General features: G+C 33.5%; 3 protein-coding genes across 4 annotated transcripts in view; 1 reads left to right on the top strand and 2 right to left on the bottom strand.

Moving 5' to 3' along the window:
* Window positions 1-12,584, bottom strand: part of LOC149422328 (uncharacterized) — a 54,649-nt gene extending 42,065 nt beyond the window's left edge. Inside the window, exon 1 of the mRNA XM_089633728.1 lies at window positions 12,486-12,584. The gene's annotated coding sequence lies outside the window, so the exon portion shown is untranslated. The remainder of the gene's footprint in view (window positions 1-12,485) is intronic.
* Window positions 12,585-13,352: 768 nt separating this feature from the next.
* On the top strand, window positions 13,353-22,808 carry LOC149422327 (2-oxoglutarate and iron-dependent oxygenase domain-containing protein 3-like). Its single transcript, XM_089633223.1, has 4 exons — window positions 13,353-13,671; window positions 14,064-14,502; window positions 18,092-18,244; window positions 21,293-22,808. The coding sequence occupies exons 1-4, from the start codon at window positions 13,580-13,582 to the stop codon at window positions 21,560-21,562; spliced, it is 954 nt and encodes a 317-aa protein (XP_089489349.1). The 5' UTR covers window positions 13,353-13,579; the 3' UTR covers window positions 21,563-22,808.
* Window positions 22,797-24,006, bottom strand: part of FASN1 (Fatty acid synthase 1) — a 95,034-nt gene continuing 93,824 nt past the window's right edge. For both annotated transcript variants that reach the window (XM_089633222.1, XM_089633221.1), the window contains exon 31: window positions 22,797-23,238. In XM_089633222.1, coding sequence (XP_089489348.1) covers window positions 23,122-23,238 — 117 coding nt within the window. In that variant the 3' untranslated portion in view covers window positions 22,797-23,121. The remainder of the gene's footprint in view (window positions 23,239-24,006) is intronic.

The following is a 24,006-nucleotide window of genomic DNA, read 5'->3' as shown; positions in this document are numbered from 1 at the left end:
TGTCGGTCATATCCAATCGGGATTTGGCTCGATTGGTAGACTTGTCGACTTCACTTTCTGGGTAGGAAGGTTCAATCCTCAGTCAAACCAAAACTTTTAAAAGATCTGAAAATAGATATATTTTATTAAAAGAACTAATTTTTTTACGGGTTGATTTTTTATTACTATAACTGAAATATGAGAGCGCCTATGTAAAGAGTTAATAAAAAAAATATAGACACGGTAAAATATTGTGAGACATAAATTTGTGACGTAAATATGATATTCCACAAGTTGTTAACCCATTGCTAAAATTCAGGATCATTTTTTTAAAGATTCCTTTGATCGTAGTACGACCGCGGCGTCACCTTGGAACAATGACTTTCATTGAGGCTTTTGGCACCACACAAGGCATTCGCAAGTAACCAGTACCTACCCTGGGAACATGACGTGGGATGTTTATTGTTACAAAGGTAAACACGGTTCGGAATACACCTGGTCTTTGTAATTATTGCAGAAATTGGATCATCAATATTTTAGTTTATGTAAGCCGAATAACTTGATGACTGAATGCTGAAGGCAAATTCCAAATGAGTTATGAAAAGGTTTTTTTAAATTAAAAATATTATTTTAACAAATTTAACCTCTTTTTCAATTCGGGCAATTTTTAAACATATTCTTCACAGATGACAAACAACCGAGGGTGACCGGATAACACATCAAAATGACAATTCAAGACACCGTTAAAAAGTGATAAAAAGTCATGAAAAGTGATGAAATAAAAACAAGGTTAGGTTTATATGTCAATTTTTTATCGATTTTAATGATCACTTTTTAAAGGTGGAACATTTTGGGAGATATAAATCCCAGCCTGATACGGTCTCATGTAATGTATGCTATCTCATTTTTTATTACGGTGAGATATATGATTTAAGCAGTGTTAGAAAGAGAAAATACCGCAATTTCAGTTTGCATTAAAATTTTTACCATAAACGCTCTAGAAAATTTAAAAATACTTTTATGCAACAATATTTAGCGTTAAATATATGTTAAAATTTTCAATAAAACATTTTCAATAAACGAAATTTAAGATGTGAGCTAACTTAAGATTAATAAATAAATAAATAAATATATTAAAGAAATAATTACTTTTATAATAGCTTTCACCAATTAAAAGTAGTAAGTATTTATAGTAGTGGTGTAAAGCAATAATCACGGTTAACACGATAAGAAATATCGGTAAGCGACTCTAAAAACTTATATTTTTTGAGTTCAAATTTTTTTATATTTTTTAATTGCATTTGATTTGATTTGATTTGTGATAATAAAATCAGAAGAGTTCCGTCTGAATTCAAGAATATTATTTTACTTTGAATACGTTAAAAAACAGCGAATTTGTCTGATATTGAATGTTATTTTAAAATATTTTCCGCGCAATCTGAAATCATGAAGGAAAAATAGGTATGTACTCAAATAAAATTTAAAATATCGGAGGCTTGAGGGGTTAAACGGTTTGTTAATTAACAACAAGTGAAAATTTAAATAGGAATTATATTATTTTATTTATAAATACTAAAGGAGGGATCTTCAATTTATCGCTAAACAGATACAAAAAAATGGTTACTTAGGCAGTTAATTTATTTGTAATCTTGTATTATTTTAGAGTTTCCTTTATGTAAAAGCCCTTAAAAGGGTGTTAATAAATAAATAAATGATAGTTTCTAATACAACAAACATTCTTATTAGATTTTTTCGTAATGTATTTGGCGGAAAACCTGGATGTAATATTGTAAATCCGCCAGTCTAAGAAATATCCATTTTGAATATCTTCGTATTGTCGCCAAATTTTTGTATTAACTTATAGGTAGTCAGACAGTCTGTAAAGCGACTTTTTTTATTATTTTTATTTTATTTTATTTATTTCTATACATACATTACACTGTCTACCAAATATTTACATTTGTATATAATACATAAATTTAGAACTGTTTTTAATATGGTGTTTTATGCTGGGTGTGAGGTAGGTTTGAGTAGGTGACACTGTGGTGGGTAATGTTTTATGTTTCATGAACACCTCACTGGGAGAACCTGTGCTGAGGTGTTTACGTGGTTATGATTAAATGGTACATGTATTTATGTGTATTGGTTAAATTTTCTTATATAAGTGTAAGTTGGGATTTTAATTTTTTTTTTTTGAATGGTTATTGTACATTGTTATTAAAAGAAAAAAGGAAAAAAAATATTTATTTATATGCACATATATACATAAACCCACGTATACATACATAAATACACATATATGCATGCATATACACATATAAGTAAACACATGTATACATACATACATAAACTAACATACATTAACTAGCATAATTTATAGATAGTCAGTCAGATAGTCTGTAAAGAGATTTTTCTATTGAATTCATATTTGGATTAGCTAAACTGAGCTCTGTAATAATTCCAAAAATAAATCACCCTTATTCAATGTTTGGGAAAAAAATTGTAAATTTATTAAAAATATGGTCAAATTATTCGTTTTCCTGTCAAAAATGGGACTGCAGGCCTATAACAAATAAATTGACAATTTTCATAATAAACTTTCAGTAAAGCGCGAATATCTTATGATGAAGTCGGAACAAGTGTTTATAATATTCATTTATAATACTTTCGTATCTCGTTCATTATATTTATTAAGACAAGGCCACCTGCGTCATACAGTCACATTTGTAACAGTATTTTGATTTTTAACAAACGTACTCATATACCTCCATATAGAGTTATAACTTCTCACTACATTAAAAATGATGTTACAAGAAGGAAACAAGTCATTTGTTTTTATTTTATTTATATAATTAAATATGCTGGCCATATCACTTTTCTTTGAATATCAATGGCATTAAAATTTTCACTATTTTTGTAACTGTCGTCATGTTTTCCAATTTCGCTAAAACATTTAAATGTCAATATCTCATATTCGTTCATTTGTAGGTGCTTTTTCTGTCTTCAAATGGTATGTCGCTATGACATGCCTATGACGCTTTGTTTTAAATATTGAATCTATCAATGCATGTTGTTGAAATGAATTAAAAGTGGACCGAAGATAATATATTGTAATATTACTGAATTCAAAATAAATTTGACATTGTTTAATTTAAGTATGAATTAAATTCTAAAACTAGATATTAATAATTTATTAATGTTTATATGTCAAATGATCATCTAAGGCCAGTTGTAATTGAAATATCTACATAAAATATTCAATCCCCAAAAGCCTTGATAAAACGTTTAACAAAATTCATAGGTAAATTTATTTTATTGAAAATGGTTGAAACGTTTATAAAATCAATAATGTATTTGTCATAATTATTTTCCAGTGACGAATTTACGATTAAATAGGTGAAAATACAAATAAGAAGTCCTATCCGTAGAAAAGCCTTACTTACTTCTCCATCTTCCTCTTCCCCATCACCTTTCCCTTCCCACTACCTTTATCCTCACAAAATATCCCAATCGGGGATACCGTAGTATTACTGGCTCCAGATGGTTGAGAGCAGTTGGGACTCTTGTGTGGTTTCACATTAAAAAAAGAAGATTTGATTTTTTTAATATTTAATATTAATTTATTTGGGTCAAGAACAAGCCTTTTAGTATTTTAAGACTTTTATAAGATAAAATTAAATATTATTATTTTTATATAACAAAATTCTTTAGCATCACATTGTGTGATGCTTTATGTGCTTCTCGTGTCTTTATATGTTTTTGGTATTATTATATCTTTGGATGATTTTCAGCATCTTAAAAGACTAAGGAAGTTCCCTTTATTAAACGAATATTCGCTTTTCTCGTGACCACTGATAGCGAAATTCTACTTGGAAAGGAAAAAGCGATACAATCAGCCCAAAATAACCCTTCACGAATTCCTTCTTCATTTCCATCAAAGCAATAGGCGACGATGGACATCACATGCTATCCTTATTTCACTGTCTTCAACTTGTCTTTCACTTGTCTTCCACCTGTCTTTCACTTGTATTTCACTTGTCTTTCACTTGTGTTCCACCTGTATTTCAATTGTCTACCACCTGTGTTTCAATTATCTTCCACTTGTCTTGCACTTGCCTTTCACAGGACTTCCACCTGTCTTCCAATTGTCTTCCACTTGTCTGTCAAAAATCTTCCACTTGCCTTCTAATTGTATTTCAGTTATCTTCCCGTTGTGTTCCACTTGTCTTCCACTTGTTTCTCACTCGTCTTCCACTTGTCTTTCAAAGGTCTTCCACCTGCCTTCCAATTGTCTTCCACTTGCCTTCCACTTGTTTTCAGTTGTCTTTCCGTTGTGTTCCACTTGTCTTCCACTTATTTCCAACTCGTCTTCCATTTGTATTTCACTTGTTTTCATGTTCATACTTTAGGGCATAGAAATTACGAGTATCTATATCAGCCATTTTGGGTTGTGCTCGGTGCGATTTGGAACCCCCGCAACTCCCTGTGACGCCACTGCCCTAATACGAGCTTTACCAACAGCCGTGTATAGAGGATACTATCTACCCACCATCTATATTTTTTACACTCTAGATTAAATTAGAAAAAAAGTATAATGGTTTTGTTAGAATTCAGTATTTCGATAATGTTTCTGATGACAGCCTCGTCGAAAATAAACTAGATTTATCGCGATAATACAACTACGAGGAATAAAACAAATTTCTGTTGAGTTGAGTTCTGTCTAATATTTTTGTATGAAACATTTTTACCCATGTACCTAGTTAAATATCGATATGATACTAAGTAGGTATATTAAAAGTTTTTTTTTCAAATTGCTACTATTGCTATAAACTATTAATTTCGGAATGTATCACTATTACTCTTCTGTTTTAAGAATTTGCTCGTGCACAAAAAGAGGAAGTAAGTTGACCGGTTAGTGGCTAAGATAACAAATATGTCAGGTACCCACCCGGGCGTCGTTGGTTCAATATCTCGGCTAGCTAAGTCCTCCAACATTGCATAAGCAACATCCTCCGCTTTTAATGATGGTAGTAGGTAGTTTACAAATATTTTTAAGGTATTTGTAACCCGGGAAAGTTTGTCTTTTTTTAAATATAAATAAAAATAAGTACCGACCTGATTACTACCCAACGTGATTGTTATTATTGTAACCAGTGTAGCCAGAGGCGGATTTGCCCTTAGGCCTATGTAGGCCCGGGCCTAGGGCGGCCAGATATTAGGGGCGGCCAATCGTGACAAAAAAGTCACAGATGATAACAAGAAATTACTTCCTACCCAAATAGTTCAGTACCCAAATATTCTACGTACGAAATAGCGATATGCAAGAGCGTGTTCACACACAGCACACAGCGCGCCCCCACGCCCCGCAGCCGCCCTCGCCACACCTATCATGCTCCGTCGCTCGCCCGCTCGCGTATTTCCAATCCCTACCGTGATTCAGTTGCGCTAGTGACTGAACCGCGTTAGGTATTGTTATGCATAATAGCGTGTTCACACACAGAGCTATAATATCCGTGGGATGGCGTATTTCAGCATATCGCTCGCCATACTTTCCAATTTGGAATGTACGCCGAGCGATATGCCGAAATACGCCATCCCACACATATTATAGCTCTGTGTGAACACGCTCTAAGAGCGTGTTCACACAGAGCTATAATAAATAAATAAATCAGAGATTATAAAATAATACAATAATAAGATGTTATTTATGCCAATTATGAACTTTCCACTGATGATGATGAGTGAATAATAAAGTGTGACATTATAAAGGTATTTTAAAAAAAAAATAAAAATATATATATTTTTAGTTAAAATCTATGAAAAAGGGGGGGGGGGGGTTGGAGGAACGTAGGAATAGGATTAAGAGGCAAAGGATTTTTATTTCTTTTTAGCATTGTTATAAGTAGCCTACGGAGTTCGGATTTGTGACATCATAATAATTTCGATGATTTCGAAACCCAAGCCAAAAAACTGTCCTTTTTACAGGAATATGAAAGAGATTTTCGACGCAATCGAAAGCCTAAGCTACTTCCTGGCGAGAATAATACAGGTGAAGAGATGCAACAAAAAAACGGCCGCGAAAATTTAAGAATCCCTATTTTTTTAGTAATAATCGATTCCTTATCAGCAGAACTAAAAAAACGACTGGGTGCTTACAAATCACTTTATAATAAATTTAATTTTATTACTCAATTGACAAAACTAAGCCCGTCTGAAGTCGAAGAAAAGGCAAAATCATTGCAAATGATTTATTCTAGTGATTTAGAAGCCCATTTTTCAGAAGAATGTCTCCATTTTCGTGCTCACTGCAGTGTGAAAAATAAGGATCGAAACAATGCTGTCAGTTTGTTAAAATGGTTACGAACTGAAGATCTTCAAACCATTTATCCAAACGTGGATATTGCTCTTCGAATGTGTGTGTGTACTCCCGCCAGTAACTGTTCTGGAGAACGATCATTTTCTTGTTTACGACGTGTAAAAAATTATTTACGCACAACAATGGGGGAGCAAAGGCTGAACAATCTTGCTTTGCTTAACATAGAAGCAGATTTTTTAAGAAATTGGATTGCGAAGATCTAATTAATGATTTTGCTGCACTTAAGTGCAGACGAGAATTGTAACTGCCAGATTTTTGTTTTGAGTTCAGTTTTTTTTTATGTTAGATAATGCTTTACGTAAATTTTTTTACCAACGTTTTAATTTGTATTTTAAGTTTAGTTATTATATTCGAATATGTACCTTATGTTGGTTTTTATTTAAAAGAGGTGCTGATTTCTTTTATTTGTTTGGAGACTTAATAATAACTTTCTATCCAGCCCGTATCTGGCAACCCTAATTGTAACTGTGAAACACTTATAATATATATTATCGTATTAGAATAAACCTGAAACTTTTTTGTTGTTTGTTTTTGGGGTGTTATGCCGTGTTGCGCTAACTCCTTCTTTAGCCGACGTTTCGGACAGCGTTGCAGTGTCCATCATCAGGGCAGATCCGGTAGATCCGAAGATGATGATGGACACTGCAACGCTGTCCGAAACGTCGGCTAAAGAAGGAGTTAGCGCAACACGGCATAACACCCCAAAAACAAACAACAAAAATGCTTTTGGCCGTGAGAATCTAAAAACTTACCAAACCTGAAACTAGTTAAATAAATTAAACCTAAAACTGTTTTAAATGTTTTATTCAAATCCTTGAAACCTTAGAAAGTATTACAAACTAGCAGCTATTATAGTTAACTAAATTTCTGAATCGATTTCGATAAAAGTTGTCAATAAAGTAAATTCATTATGTAGTCTATAGTCTATATCAGGGGTCTCCAAACAACGGCCCGCCAATGTCATCAATCCGGCCTGCGACAATCGACAATTATACAGTAATTGAACTAGTGAATTTAGCAAGCGTATTTTTTTACATTAATTCCACACAGGAGGCTTTGAGGAAAATATTTTCCCTCACGACCTATGTCATCTTAGGTGATGCTGTATGGAGGGTCTTTTAAAGGAAGGGAAGGATAGGATGTTCTGAAAAGGAAAATGTATGAGGGGTGGGTAGGAATCCGGGGATTAGTGTGTCCAGGAGTGACATACGTATGAATACATCCCTCCAACTGCGGTGCAAGGCGATGGGTCAAGATAGTCCGGCTGGAGAGGTCAAAAGGCCTCCCTCACCCAGTCTCTCTCGATCCGGCCCGCCACGCAGCAGGTGGGCAGACGTATCCGCCGCCAAGACCTGGACAACTCTCACCCCATGAACCATGAATGATAATGGCAGGAAAATTAAAACGGTTTTGACCCTAGGAACTTACTGAAAAGTTTGGATACTCCTGGTCAATATGATAGGTACTGAGAAAGGGGCGGCTACATGGTCTGGGGCCTAGGGCGGCCAAGACTGCAAATCCGCCTCTGAGTGTAGCAACTACATAAAATTGTATTTTTAGCCAAATGTTGGATGTTTCCGTGATCACATATTTTCACTTCGATCGAGAAGTAAAAACTTTGTAGAATTTGGCTTTGCGTGCTTAAAATTACTAAAAGCACTATCTTATATCTGCGAGTTTGAGCCCATATTATTTACAGACGGCGACGTTCTGAATAGGTCTATGTAGTTTTTACTTTTATTTTATCTTGTGTGTGGTGTACGCTAAACAAATACCAACACAAAGTGGTAATACCTACCTATAGAACGTCCTATGTAGTTTATTTATTTTAGTTGTTACATTTTATATAAAGTGGTAATACCTATCTATAGAACGTTTTATCCAGTTTATTTATTTTACTTGCTACATTTTATATAAAGTGGCAATACCTACCCATAGAACGTTCTACGTAGTTTATTTATTTTACTTGCTACATTTTATATAAAGCGGTAATACCTACCCATAGAAAGTTCTATATAGTTTATTTATTTTACGTAGTATAAAGTGGTAATACCTAAACATACAACGTTTTATGTAGTTTATTTATTTTACTTGTTACATTTTATATAAAGTGGTAATACCTACCTATATAAAGTTATATGTAGTTTATTTATTTTACTTGTTCATTTTATATAAAGCGGTAATACCTACCCATAGAACGTTAAATGTAGTTTATTTATTTTACTTGTTACATTTTAGATAAAGTGGTAATACCTATCTATATAAAGTTCTATGCAGTTTATTTATTTTACTTGTTACATTTTAGATAAAGTGGTAATACCTATCTATATAAAGTTCTATGCAGTTTATTTATTTTACTTGTTACATTTGATATAAAGTGGTAATACAAAACGTCCATTATTTATTGAAATAACATGTAAATTTCACGTTAATTTAATCACCCGTTCACCCTAAACACTCCAATGATATCGTGTTTTAATCTCAATTCCAACATCACGTAATAGTAACCAACTATCTAGTTATGAAATTATCACCTGCTCATCAATCTATCTGAAACAATACTATAACAACTAACAACTAATAGCATGTTGTCACAAATCTAACTAAGTTAACTCGTTAAAGTCCCTTGCCTTGATAAATAATAATTAATCCTCCGACATTTGTGCCCTACAGCCTAAAGCTAGCTAGTATAGAACCATGCATATTGTAGTCATCTGCATCACCTTGAATATCAGAATAAAAATCGATTATCGCGCCGTGATATAAAGTTGCGTGTCCGAGAATACAATGGGTGGGGATATCTGTTATGTGTACCTACACAACCCTGTTACACCACCCTGCGATTAAAAAATACCTGAAACGACTGATATACTTTTACCATACAACAGGATAAATCTGGCGATTTTACCTATCTCCGAAGCGACAAAAATGAAGAAGTAAATTATTCTTTAGAACTTACATCATACTAGGGATACAAAAAAATAGCGAAATTTGAAAAAAGAACTCCGTTTTAAGCTTTCATTCAGAATTAGAAAAACGTTTTGGAATTTTTTTTATTTAAGAGTGAAGTGTTACAGATTTTCAATTTATACCTACATATTATTAGAAAAAAGGGGTTGATTTTAAAGCATATTCTAATGAAAATAGGTGGGTTATCGCGTAAAATTATAAAATACATTTTTCTTCTTAAATGGTAAATAAAATGTTAATGGAACAAAATTGGCTAACAGTGAAACAGATGGTGACATTGAAAGCGATGATATTTGTACATAAAATAATAAACAACCGGTTACAAAAAAACATTTGAAACAAACTTAAATACAACAAGGACATTCGCAGACATAACATAACAACTTGAAATGAAATTAGGCTACCAAAAAGGACAAAGCAGATGCACTAAACAGTTTACTATGCAAAGGAATGCAATATTAAAGTGTGCAGCCAGAATCTATAAAGTCTGCATCATATGATTGTAGGAGCCATATTAATCAAAAGAAAATGTAATAGATAATAAAAATGTAGTAAGTAGTATGTAAGTTAAATTAGACATTTATAAACTTGGATGTACAAATGTCTAAAATAAAATGAATAAATAAGATTAAGAGGGAAAAGGAAATACGTAGGTACTCATTACAACACCATAGATAACAGAGCTTGACATAAATGTCTAAAATAAAATGAATAAATAAGATTAAGAGGGAAAATGAACTACGTAGGTACTCTTTTTTTGTTGTTGTTTGTTTTTGGGGTGTTATGCCGTGTTGCGCTAACTCCTTCTTTAGCCGACGTTTCGGACAGCGTTGCAGTGTCCATCATCAGGGCAGATCCGGTAGATCCGAAGATGTGATCTACCGGATCTGCCCTGATGATGGACACTGCAACGCTGTCCGAAACGTCGGCTAAAGAAGGAGTTAGCGCAACACGGCATAACACCCCAAAAACAAACAACAAAAATGCTTTTGGCCGTGAAAATCTAAAAACTTACGTAGGTACTCATTACAAAACCATAGATAACAGAGCTTTAATTTTAATAGTAATACTCGTATTTTCTTGTGTTATCGTTAAAAATAACGGCAAGGAGAATAAAAGTATCAAAAATATAATAACCTAGGTATAATAGCGATACGGCCATTTATTATCATCCGACCACTTTTTGTAAAAACGCCAGCCGGTCGCAACTCAGGACACTCATAAAATTTACCTGTACGTGTAAGTTTGAATTCATTAAGAAGTAGATTTTCATTATTTTCATTTTCGTCTGGAAATGTGAAATAAAATAAATGAATACATTGTCTGCCGTTTAAATGTGACATGTCATGTAAGCAAGTACAGGACTCTGGGGAATGAACATAAATTTAATGTAATGTCTACCCTACACAGTATACACCCTCGTAGTTATTAATGTTTCTCCCCAATTTTTCCATTTAGTGAGGGTAATGAAGCGATAATGGATTTAACACAAGCTTGCTTCAGTTAAAAAAAATCGTTTTTTTTATCAAACATTTGGTGAAAATTTTGATAAATTAGTGGCGCTTGTAATTTCCAATTTGGATCTAATAAAACGTCACAAATAATATCCATGAATAATAATCTGCATTTTTGTGGCCTATATCCTACAATATTCTTGGTATACCGTAGGTATATACGATATAATCGTAGGTAATAGGCATTAAAATTGCTTGACAAACGGAGTCTATAAACGTTCGATTTCAAGCACAAAGCTGGTTTTTATTTATTTTGGAAATAATTTTATAAGAAAGCAAAAAAGTTAATCAAGTGAAACTGTCACAGATAATCTTAGCTATAATACTGTATTTTTTAAAGTTGTTTCCTTTATGCGTTCATACATTTCTATTGAAAAATTATTTTTTTAGCTGTTTACATTTATATTTTTTATCAGGTAATTTATTTTTTATTTGTATTCTACTCAAGCGAAACGATTGGAAAACCTTCAATTTATCTAAAGCAAATTTTTTGGTATTCATAATGTACACCAATTCGTTATAAAGATTAATCAAAATAGTGATTTGGCATAAAGTTATGATAGGCTAGGTTAGTTTAGGATGGTTTAGGATATGAAATGGGCCCTGTCGTTCCTCATTTGAAAGCATTTAATTCAAAATATCATTCGAATTTTAAAATGTTTCGAATGTGGATCTTTCCACAATAAGTTATGTCAATCAATAAGTAAGTACTTTGAACCGATGATGACACGATAACGAATTACAATGTAGCTAGGCTATCAGTGGTATTCCTATAGGTAAGTACCTACCTACCTACCTAATGATGTGTGTCTGCGTATTTTTCTCCAGGGAAAAAATAAAAGGGGGAGCCGATTCACTGAATTACCCAACCGAGAAGCTATGGAGATTGTCCTGATATCCTTATTTTATTAGTCACCGTCACAGGTGAATCAGAAAATAAAAATAATACAATACGCCGCATTCGTGCGCCCATTAATAGATATTAAATATTATTATTTAGATTAGATGGGAATAGTCCGATCGCGAATAGGTACAGTCGATTCAGTTTGGGGTGATCACGGGACTTCGAGGGTTGAATTATTTAATAATTGGAAATAACGAAATTAACAACATAGCCTTTTATTTTTGGGTTTTTTATTTGTAAAAGAAAAACTGCTTCAATGTATGTATTTGAACCGCCTTAAAAAATATATAAAAATGATTTTTAGAAGTTGCGAGTAAAACGTGATATTTTGAAAAAAACATACCATGTAAAAAAAAAGCGAGGAAAAAAATTTACATAAAAAAAAAATTACATTACATTTTTTTTACTGAGTGAACAAAATTGGAATAACCACAATATTATTAAAAAATATATTAAATTTATTAAAAAAAAGTTTATCATCGAGTATAAAAAAGTAAAAAGGGCTGCGAATTAACTGTATTTTGAATTATTATCAGAAACAAAATATTTTTAATTTTAGTCAGGAATGTTTAACTGAGAACTGGGTTATAAAATGAAATAACATCGAAGATTAAGAGAATGTTCAAGAACGAGTAAATGCTCAAAAATATCAAAACATTATTATGAAGTAAAAAAAAACATTATCAAGTGCACCATTCAACAACGTTGAAATAAATCATGTAAACAATTTGAATTCACTTACATGTCTGTAATCAAATCCATTAATTTAAAAAGTCACAACGTTTCCAGACGATGCTTGGTTGTGGCCTGTGAGTTGACAACTGACGCTGAATACTGAAGGTAATGTCAATACACACGCAGGAGGAAATTTGAAATGTGGTAACCAAAATCGATTTCAGCCATTTGTAAACAACAAAAATAAACCAAAATATGCAGAGTCTTCACATTCATCAAGCGGATAGGGGTAACCGGTACGTATTATTAGTAAATTGAACTGCATAATAGTTTTAAAAAATGTTTGAGTGTTGTCTTTGACTGCAATAAAAACGTCATGGACCCAAAAGTCCTGGATTAGTGCGATTTGTATCAATGGTATTGAAGCCAAATCTAGGGTGAGGGAAAATTGCCTGGCAGCCATTTTGTATGACAAACTTTTGAAATTATTTATTGTATTCCAAGTGGTTCATGATGAACTATTACACGTTTATTTTTGTGTCGTTATGCAATTATAACGGCTTATGATTTTTTTGAGTATTTGATGAGACAAGGAATTGGATATGTTATTAAAAAATTATGTAGCTTTGGCATTTTTCATACATCTTCCACCTCACCCACGGCATCAAATTGTTCTCAAATAACTCTGGAGGGCTCTGTCCAGGGCTTTTTAGGTTCACGAATAAAATTTCTCTTTTGTTAAATGTAGAAATTTGGAAAAAAAGTTTGACAAAACATTTTGGTTATGTTTATTTCCTAAAACTATGCTTTACCAAAACAAGAATAAAATTAAGTTTTTACGTCTGCAGTTTCTGATTTCACCGGATTTCACCAATGACGGTGTTCTGCGGTATATTTTGTGTCATGGCATCACCGGAGCTGCTAGCAACTAGCAACAGAACTGTCATATTGACAGTATTTCTAAACTTGGCGTGGATTTCTGCAAATCCACGCATCAAGTAAATAAACCCATATGCGGTGCAAATCTGTTTCAAAACCTTCTGTGTACTCTCTTTCCAGATAAGGATTGAATATAAACAGTCGTCTGGACTTTACTCTGTCAGAATTTAAATATATCTTACTTAGGTTCATAAATTCCTACTTCAGAAATATTTCATTAAAATGGTTAGCCGCCAAAGAAAACCAATTACTAAGGAAAGTAAAGAAACAAAATCTGTCGACCCACCCAAAACAGAAGAGAAAGATGCGCCACTGTAAGTATTATTTATGTATTATACATTTTTAGTTATTTATTTATTGTTTCCTTATTTTATAATCGTGTTTATAACCCTTGAAATAAGTTTACTAGTAATTCAATCAATGGTAAACAACTGTTTTTTTACTTATTCAATGATTGCAAAATCACTACTATTATTAGTGGTATTTTATTATTAAAATACTTTCTATACACCTCTATTTAATCGAAAAAGATCAACATGTTCCAAACCAATGGTTTCTACATCTGGATAAACGTATTATGAAAATTATCAAATTTAAAAACATTACGACAAAGAAATCATTGGTTTTGACACATGTCGATCCTTTTTAATTAAATAGTGGTGTACAGTTAAGTATATTATTTTCATGTAGCTGTTATTTATTTTAGGAAATTTGGACCGTTACCAAGATTTCAGTATCAGCGCATTCTCACCAGATCAGTTACAATTTTCGCCATCCTAACAATAGTGTACTTCACCCAAAAAAAGGGTAAAGACTTTACCTTCGCCAAACAGAATGAAATTCTGAGGTCCAGAGGACAGAATGTGGATTGCTCAGAGAGTTACATGAAGGAAATAGCCATCTTCCCGGATTGCGTTCCGGAGAAATGTGGCCGATTTGTTTCTGACGGTTTGGTGACCGCCGGAGAAGCCGACAGTCTCTTGAACATTGCCAGGGATGGGATGGCTCTCGGGGGATCTGATGGAGGAGCCTCCATTTTGGATTTACATTCCGGAGCCCTCTCCAAAGGAACTGTGTTCATTAATGTATACGCCCTAGAAAACACCAAAGATATATTCAACAAAGTAGATCTGACTACGTACAAGGTATATTACCTGAAATTACCATCTCCATCCACTGTTGAATTTGTACACTAATAATACTTACACTAACCGAGGTTGTCTACTTTTTTGTAAATGAGTCATGAAATTCTTTTTGATTTTTTCTATATTTACACAAATTGACTATCCTATAAAAATGTTTAATGGATTATTTATTTTTATTAAGTTTAATTTTAAGTTTTTCTTTTATATATATTCAAACTGATTGATAATGCCTTCAGAGGGCGAAACAGCTGTCAATGCGTAAACATAATTACACAGCAAAACTTGTTTATAAAAAAACTGTTTTTTTGCAAATCGAATAATAATATTATTTAACCTTTTGAACGCGTTAATTTGCTCCGTTTTATCTATACCCGTACGCGGTACATATTTTCAAATACCTATGCACGCAATTAAATGTCAAATTATAGCATTCTGGCATTATTTATTGGACTATATAGACAGAACAGATTATTCTCCACAATATGAAAACAAATCCTCGTGTTTCAACACTCTTAGATGTTTATAAAAACAAAAACATAAAATTTCATACAAAGACGTACCGTATCTTTTGAATGTGGTCCCGCCATTCACTCGCCGTGTGTGTACTTAGGCCACTGCGTTGATAGACATAAGTGGGACACCATGATCACTTATCATTTTTAGTTCTGAAAACTTTTTCTCAAACTCTTTTCTAAACTCAACACTTAAAAATAACACATAAATTTTATATCACTTAATAAATATTGTTTTTTAAGCACTTTAGAGGAATCTCTGTCTGTCACATTTTTTTGGAACTATGGTAAACTTTAAAACAGGGTTCGATACATAAAGACACACCACATTCTTTACATACGTATCTCGTTAACTGCATTTTTTTATTTTTCAATCGGCATACACGACATCGTCTACGCGGTTTTTTTATTTTGCCAGTTGATGGAATCAATTCGGCCATATGCTTAGCGGCATATTTAGGCAAAACCCGAAACGGGTTGAGGTGGGCTGATGTATTAGGCTCTGGTATTTGAGAAATCTCTGGTTTATATTTCTCAACTAGTTGCATAATAACCGCCAATTGAAAATCTGCTAGAGATTTTTTTATACCTGTCACTTGGGTGTACAAAATAAATGAATTCAATAAATATAGGTCAAGTATGTGAAAAAATACTTTTTTATACCATTTTATGGTCTTCCTCATACAGGATAAACTGCTCAGCATCATGTCGCTTTTGTCAACAGCTCCCATAGATTTATTGTAATCAATGACACAGGCAGGCTTGCGAATGGGTTGTTTAGTTTGGTGATTTATTTTACTGGTTTCCTTAAATGAGTTATCGTGCAAGGTAGTTAGCATATGTACATCCCTTTTATCACACCATTTTAATGCTAAAAGGGGACCGCGGCTTTTTGACTCAAATTCGCCTTTTTTCAGTTTAATAAATTTTGGCATTTCCTTCCGGTTCTTTTTTACCGTCCCACAGGCATTTGTTTTTTTCGAATGCAAAAAATTGAATAAATTTGGACTTGAGTACCAATTGTCACACCATAAATTGTGCCCTTTGCCAAAATAATCAGTTAGGAGTGTAGTAACAACAGCGCCGGTTATTCCCAAGTTTTGTTCATCTGTAATTTCCGTGCCTTCTCCGCAGTAAATTATGAAATCTAGAATGTATCCAGTTTTCACATCACACAAAACAAACATTTTGATTCCAAAGCGATGTCGTTTTGATGGAATATATTGCTTAAAAATTAGCCTACCCTTGAAAACAATGATACTTTCATCTATACATAGGTCTTCATAAGGTATCACAGACTCCTTAAATAGTGTTCGGGTGTGATTTAAAACTAACCTTATTTTATAAAGACGATCTTTATTTTATAGGAAGCGAATTTGAGTCACAGAAATGTAAATTTTGCAACAACAATTGATATCGGTCTCTACTCATGATCTGGCCAAAAATAGGGGAACTTAGAAATATATTTGTACTCCAATACTCTTCAATAGTCAAATGTTCGTTTCTTGTCATAAGCATGGTTATTGCAAAAAATAGATACATTTCTTCAATACTTGTGTCCTTCCACTTATGAATTCGTGACTTCGCACCAAATTCCTTTGAAATGAGAAGAAAAGTATGGTAGTCGTTTGTTTCTCGAACAATTTCATTCATAATCGAGCGATTTAAAAAATGTTCAAAAAAATCACTTTCTGTTGAATTTTCGTTAAATTGTACAGAAACGCCGGATTGAAAATCATCAAATTCGTGTACTATTGGAATATGAGGTCCAGACACCCAGGAGTGTAGCACTTCTTCACTTACAGACTCATTCGCTTGAGTTTCTGTATCTGAAAGTTCCGAAGGTTCAAATTCATCTTCGGACATTTCATAATCAGAATCCAAAACGTTCAATATATTTTCAATTTCATCATCTTCCAAACTATGGGCCATTTTTTATCCGAAAAATCAAATGAATTAAAAAACTAAAAACTTGTGAACGTTTCCTAATAAATTTTGAAATAGTATATAAAACACGAAAATAACACGCACTTTAGTAATATATAACTAATACATATATATAACAAAATATATTTAAATTAATAAAGTATATAGTAAAGTCAATAACTCAGTTTTGTAACACAGTAAAATGTTAAAAAATACGCGCAATCGGCACAATATGGTCACTCGTGGATACAGTAAAATTGAATTTGCTAGACGAAACACAAGAAATCAAAAAAAAAATGATTTCTGAAGTGAACAAATTAATTTGAATTTTTCGTAATAATTCAATATTACAGCAGAACACAGAATGTTATCGGCGCAGATTCCACAGATCAACTCGGCGCGCGCAAGCGCAGATAACATACTAGTACTAACGCCATCCGTTGACAAAATTGTGAACTAAAGCACTCAAAGGCGCGAAGAGGCGCACTTGATTATGGATCTTTTTTTATGAAATACAATTTTATTTTTGAGAAATACTTGTAGATGTCAGCATCGTGATAGTTCTACGAATGTCCAAGCGAGCAAGAAATACATTAATGACGAAAGAGCGCTGGAATATCGGCCGTCAAAGTTTCCGTATCAACTGTTGATACGGCCGCGTGTGAGTATAGACTTTTTGCCGTAACAACAGTTGATACGGCCGCGTGCAAAAGATTAATATATACAAGAAAAACTTCACATAAAATATCTAGTATCCATACAAATAATTTAATACTGAACAATTTTTGAGTTGTGACAACGTCCTTTGACTTCTGAGGAACAGAATTGTATATAACATACAGTTCCTCGAATCTAGAAGCTCTGAGCTATTTTGTTGTTATCGCAAGCAATTCATTCTGAACTACAAATCCTGTTTCATTAATTAATGATTAATTCTAATTAGGTAAGAACTAAAACATTTGAAGACATCACATTCTGCAATGTTTATATTCTGTGGATTTTATGTTACATGAAAAGCTAAATTGATATTTTTACCTTTTATATTTTCCCTAGTCTCATTATATTTTTTAACACTGCCAATCCATAACAGGTGCTAAAGAATAACATCTTAGATAAAACATAATACTGAATATCTTTTATATTTGATTAAGGTGATAAAAACCAAGATTCAACACGCAATTGGCCATAACTTTGGAGTGGACTCTGACAAAATATATTTGACTCATCCCACATTCTTCTCGAGGATTGATTCTAAAGAAGCCGTTACCGCACATGACGAGTACTGGCATCCTCACGTTGACAAGGTAAGGCAACATCTCACGTTAATCTTTACCTTCATTAAATTTGCACAATTTTTTCTGTCTGGAACTTTTAGGTCAAGTATTTTCAACTTTTAACCACTCGGAACATTAGAACGTCAAAAGACGTAAATATGATAATAGCGGTCAAGACATTAGAACGTCTTTTCACGTAAACGCGCGAGATTTTACAAAAATCGATTTATTTCCATCACTAGTATACGGATTGCAAGCAAGCATATGATAGCATAGATCGGGAGTGTCTATATGACATACTACTACAATTCCAGATTCCACCTAAATTGGTTAGGCTCATAAAAGCCACAATGTCAGACTCAAGATGTCAGGTCAAAATAGACGGAGAATTGTCGGAAGAATTTACAGTATCACAGGGACTTAAACAGGGGGACAGTCTGGCTCCCACTCTCTTCAACATTGTGCTCGAACATGTAATACGAAAAACACTAATAGACACTGGCTCCAATATTTGTTTCAAGAGCAGTCAAGTTGTCGGATATGCGGATGACATCAACATTGTCGGAAGATCAATTTCAGCCATTAAGGAGGTCTTCGACCCTTTAGAAATAGCGGCGCGGGAAGTAGGACTGCGAGTTAATGTTGACAAAACAAAAATGATGGTACAGAGCAGGAACCCTTCGCACAGAAGAAGAAGTAGTGCACTATTTAAAGACAACTACTCATACGAAGTGGTCGATCAATTCACCTACCTGGGCTCCAGCCTGACAGAGAACAATGAGGATCCAGCAGAAATCAGAAGAAGAATCACAGCAGCCAACAAAACATACTTCTCTTTGGTGCCAGTGTTTAAGTCACGTAGTGTCCACAGAAAAACCAAAATAACCATATATAAGACCATTGTAAGAACTGTATTGGCATATGGATGTGAGGCGCTGACACTGACAGTAAAGATGGCTGAAATGCTGGATACTTTTGAAAGAAAGGTGCTGAGAAGAATATGTGGACCGGTGAAAGAGGACGAACAGTGGCGTATCCGGCACAATAGAGAATTGTACGATATATATAAGGCCCCTAGCATCTCTGCACACATGAGACTCCTCAGGCTGAGATGGGCTGGTCATGTACAGAGAATGCCGGATACACGCGTCCCAAAAAGAATTCTGACTGGTCACCCAGGTGGAAAGAGAAAAGTGGGAAGACCCAGACTGAGGTGGGAAGATGAGGTAAGAGGGGATGCAGCACAGCTTCTCCAGGTGACAAACTGGAAGTCAGCCGCTGAGGACAGGAGGAGTTGGAGGCGACTGTTGCAGGAGGCCAAAGCTCGATATGGGCTGTAGCGCCATCGAAGAAGAAGGAGAAGTATACGGATTGCCATGATTTAAAAAACAGAGTATCGATAATGAATAACGCTACGCGTCTGTATTCAAGAATATCTATGGAACGTAGAGGTGTATTATCTAAGCCGATTGAATCTGTCATCTTGTTCGTTCATAATTTATTGCGTTTCTAAATAATTTATTAAAAATATTTTAGTTTGGACGGTTAATATTTTGAGGTAACTTATAGTTTTTAATTATATTTCTTCAATATATAAAGTGTTATTTCTTTATGATACTCAGAAAAGAGTACATTTTTAGAGGCTTTGAAATAATGGTAAGCGATTTTTACATATTTTTGACGTTTTCATAAAATGTATATTTAGAAACGCAAATATTTACGTATAACAACACAATGCGATAGTGGATTTCATAATCTTTCCAAAACATTTTTTAGAATGAGGCTACGTTTCCCAAAACGTGAGTTATGAAGCTTTTAGCAAAACTCATAAATAACACAAAAATTATCACGTTTTGACAGTTCTCAAAGGAACACATAGTAAATAAAAGTCTTTGTCTGAGAGGTTAACATCAGAAAACAAATGTTTTATAATATGTATTTATTATACTGATGTACTCAGGAATGATACGAGTCTGATTGGGTTGTCAGGGTTAAAGCAGATATCAATATCAAAGTATCGCTAAACAAAGTCAAGCTTCAAAAATCAACCATATATTTTCAAATGGCTTTTTTGTTTTGACTGGGGATTGAACCTTCCTATACATGAACTACAGTCTACAACTCTACCCACCTCGCCACATGCCGATTGGGTACTGCTGGTAACTGCTGTAATGTCATCCGTTTTAAGAGAAATGTATATATGTTCAGTGTTCACCAAGGTGTACTTGATTGCCACCAACAGTTGATAGAATACATTCTCATCGACAACGAGTCTATCTGCCGACTTTCATCTCAATCGGATGTTGGGAAGTAGGTTAAATTCTGCTTCCTTTCATTCACAAAACAAAGTGAAATTCAAACAGAAGTGTTTAAAAAGCGACTGAAATACTGGCCCTTAGTCAAAGCTGTATTATACATACATATGTAATAAGTAGTAATTATATAATTATACTCATTTATATACATATATATAGGAACAGTTAAGATCTGATAAAATATCCAATAAGTTGAAACAATTTTCCGATCGTAATAATATGAAGACCTAATAGGGCCTAATCATAAAAGACGCAAGGGTTTAACCTTTTGTATGCCGACATATCCTTAAGAATATTTTCAAAAAAATTATTTTTCTGAATATAACTAGCTATTCTGAGGTAACTACTTATGATAGATTATATACTATCTTTATGAATATATAAACACATTATCTGATAAGACGATACAATTTACAAAAACATAATTTTGCAAAAAAAAACCGTAAATGAACACGAAAATAGAAATCAGCTGGTGCACCGCGATAATTTAAGGCTGACAAACATAGAGTTAATGAAATACTCATATTTTTAGTATTTTAGTGATAAGTGTAAGTACCATCCTGTGTTACGACCTTGACTAGACATAGTTATCTATTATTTTTTTTACTAAGAGCCTAATTTATTAGAACATTTTCTCACAAAAATAATTATTTCGGTGCTTAGGCCCCATTACATTACAGGTCTTCATAATGTCCAGTTAATTTTTCTAATTTTGTTGAGTGAATGGTTGTAACCTTACTGACAATTTTCCATTAATTTACAGGAAACCTACAAATCTTTCCACTACACCTCTCTGCTGTACTTGACCGACTACGGCAGGGATTTCCAGGGAGGAAGGTTTGTGTTCATGGACAAGGAGAATGTGACCAGAGCCGTGGAACCGAGGAAGGCGCGAGTGACCATGTTCACCAGCGGCTCGGAGAATGTTCATTACGTGGAGAAAGTCACCTCCGGCACGCGCTACGCTCTGACCGTCTCATTCACCTGCGATCCTGCTTCTGCCATATCAGATCCCGCAGTCAAAACAGACTGATACTTCCGTGTCTCTCCGTTCCTTCCAAACATTAGTTGTTGCTTATTGTGATGTGGTTTTTAGTGTGAATCTGTCAGTGATGCGGGGTACATGCCATAATGCATTTATTCTTGGAGGATTTAACCTTCTCGCATTTATTATTAGACGTCCTTTTCAATATTTGAATTACAGTGTATTTGCTACCATTTTAATATCCAAAGTAAAGCAGAGCCACCTCGGAACTGAAGATTCCTTTCCATTAGAATGTGATACTTGATATTATGTACGAGGGCTTTTGGCAAAACTGTGATATTAATTCTATAGCCGCATATACCTCCGCAGTGACAATTGAAGCAATATTTGTGCTTTTTACTCTATTCATTCCATTAGATAAGTAACTACAATGTATATATTTGTATTCCTCCTCAGGAGACTTGGGCGGATTCATTCATTCTAGTGAATCAATTCAGACTGATTCCTTCAAGTTGAATTAATTCATTTGATTTGGCAATCTTGCTTTTCTATATAATATATCGTCGCCGTTTAGGCACATGTCACCACACCCAACCAGTGGCGGCTTGTGACTTTTGGGTGTAGTAGAGTGCTAATATTACTAAAAAATGGGATTATTGACGTTGTAGCTGAAAACGATTTTTTTTCGATAATTTGATTTTTTATATGAAGATTTTCAGGAAATCCGTGCGGCGCACGGCCAAACTTAAGTTTTCTGAAAATCTTCATTCAAAATATAGAATTTTTGAAAAAAATTATTTTGCACTAAACAACATCAATAATGTCGAAGTTTTCAAACTTAGCACTCTGTCGCACTGAAAAGTCACGAGCCGCCATTGCACCCAACATACGTTTTTGAGATACTGCAAATTTGAAAGCTAAAATATGTTAAGTTTAAAAATGTATGAGAATTTATTGACATGCTGAATTAAAATGAATGATTCATTTTATTCTTTTTCTTTCTCGCCCGTGTCTACTGCTCAGTCTCAGTTAACTGCTCGCTTATTCCACTAGTCCTAAACTGTCCATATTATTTTAAGGTAAGAAACTTATTTATTTATACAATCAGAAGGTTATTTGTTAAAAATAATAATGTACGCTGTACCCACACCAAATATTTGAAAAGCTGTTTTGTAACCAAACAGTTTTGAGTGTTCACGAGTGATATTACGTATTTATTTAAATAGGTGTTATGTTGTTGAATTTGTGCAAACATATCATTTCCAAATAAAACACTAAAGAATAAGTCAATAAATTGTTTTTATTTCTACTCTTAATATTTACAATCCAATGTACATAAAATAAAATAAAAAAATAATTTATGTATAAATAAAAATAAAGTCGGGTGATATACGACTATATCACAATGTATTAGTAGTAAATACTAACCATAAATATAATGCTACACAAGTGCTGAAATGGAATGTCTTTGGAATGTGAGAAAACTTAAAAATGTTTACAACTACGTACATATTAAATGTTTATCCTCTGTAGGTTTTGTTTGTTTTGTAGGGACAAAAATTACAAAGATCAAAGTGTGCTTTGCGTGTTAATTAGTTATGGAGAGTTCAGATGTGCTGAGTGACCTTGTCCACCAGGCCAGCTATTTTCTTGGCAGAGTCTCCCAACAAGATGCTTCTGTGATTTCCCGCAAGCGAATGGATGTTCACTGATTTCTTGCAGATCTAAAACAAAAGACGCATTATATTCAAAGAAGATCTGGAAAGAATTGCAATGAAAGGTTAATGAGCCAAATTTCGGACCGTGTGTATATTTAAGAATTTTTTTCCACCCTATGTAGAGCAAATAAAAATTGATGGTTTTCATTATTCAATTGTTGTATAACTGGTTTTGAGTGCTATTTTTTAAAAATTTCACTTTAGCTACTAGTTTTGGCAGTAGCTATTTTTATATTGTGAAATGTGATTTTTGTGTTCAATCTCGACGAAATTTTTGTTCCCAATTTTATTTAAACGTAAGTTTAAAAAAAAAAATTATAAAATGTTATATTGTTTGTATACAGTGTACAATTTGTAATTTCATGTGAAACAAGCCCTCTGAGGTCTAATGTTCTTTCAAATTAAATTTGAAATAACTTCTAAACTATAGAAAGTTTTTTTTTTTTCAATATACTCTCTACTTATTGCTAGCAAGCATCAAATATGTTCTACCACTCCCAACATTAATTCAGTTGTGAAAGTTTATCCCAGTTTTAATTCAGGTTGTGAAAGGGTTAAGGACGCTTAGATGGTTTACACACGTAGAGTGGATTAACTGAGACAGGAGTGTCAGAAGGCAGAGAGTGAAATTGAATCGGGGAATGTCGAGAGTCAGAATAACAGGGCTGTATGTTTGACGATATATCTGATGCAAGGAGAGTATTGCAATATAGAGTTGTGTGGTGGTCTATTCCCTCTCCTTCCAGTAAAATGGCACGATGCTAGTTAGTTATT

Source organism: Hesperophylax consimilis, chromosome 7, assembly GCF_061612785.1.
Source record: "Hesperophylax consimilis isolate HC1 chromosome 7, BYU_Hcon_1.0, whole genome shotgun sequence".
In the NCBI taxonomy this organism is placed as follows: domain Eukaryota; kingdom Metazoa; phylum Arthropoda; class Insecta; order Trichoptera; family Limnephilidae; genus Hesperophylax; species Hesperophylax consimilis.
Note: the sequence above shows the minus strand (reverse complement) of the source record. Positions and strands in the feature narration are given on the sequence as shown.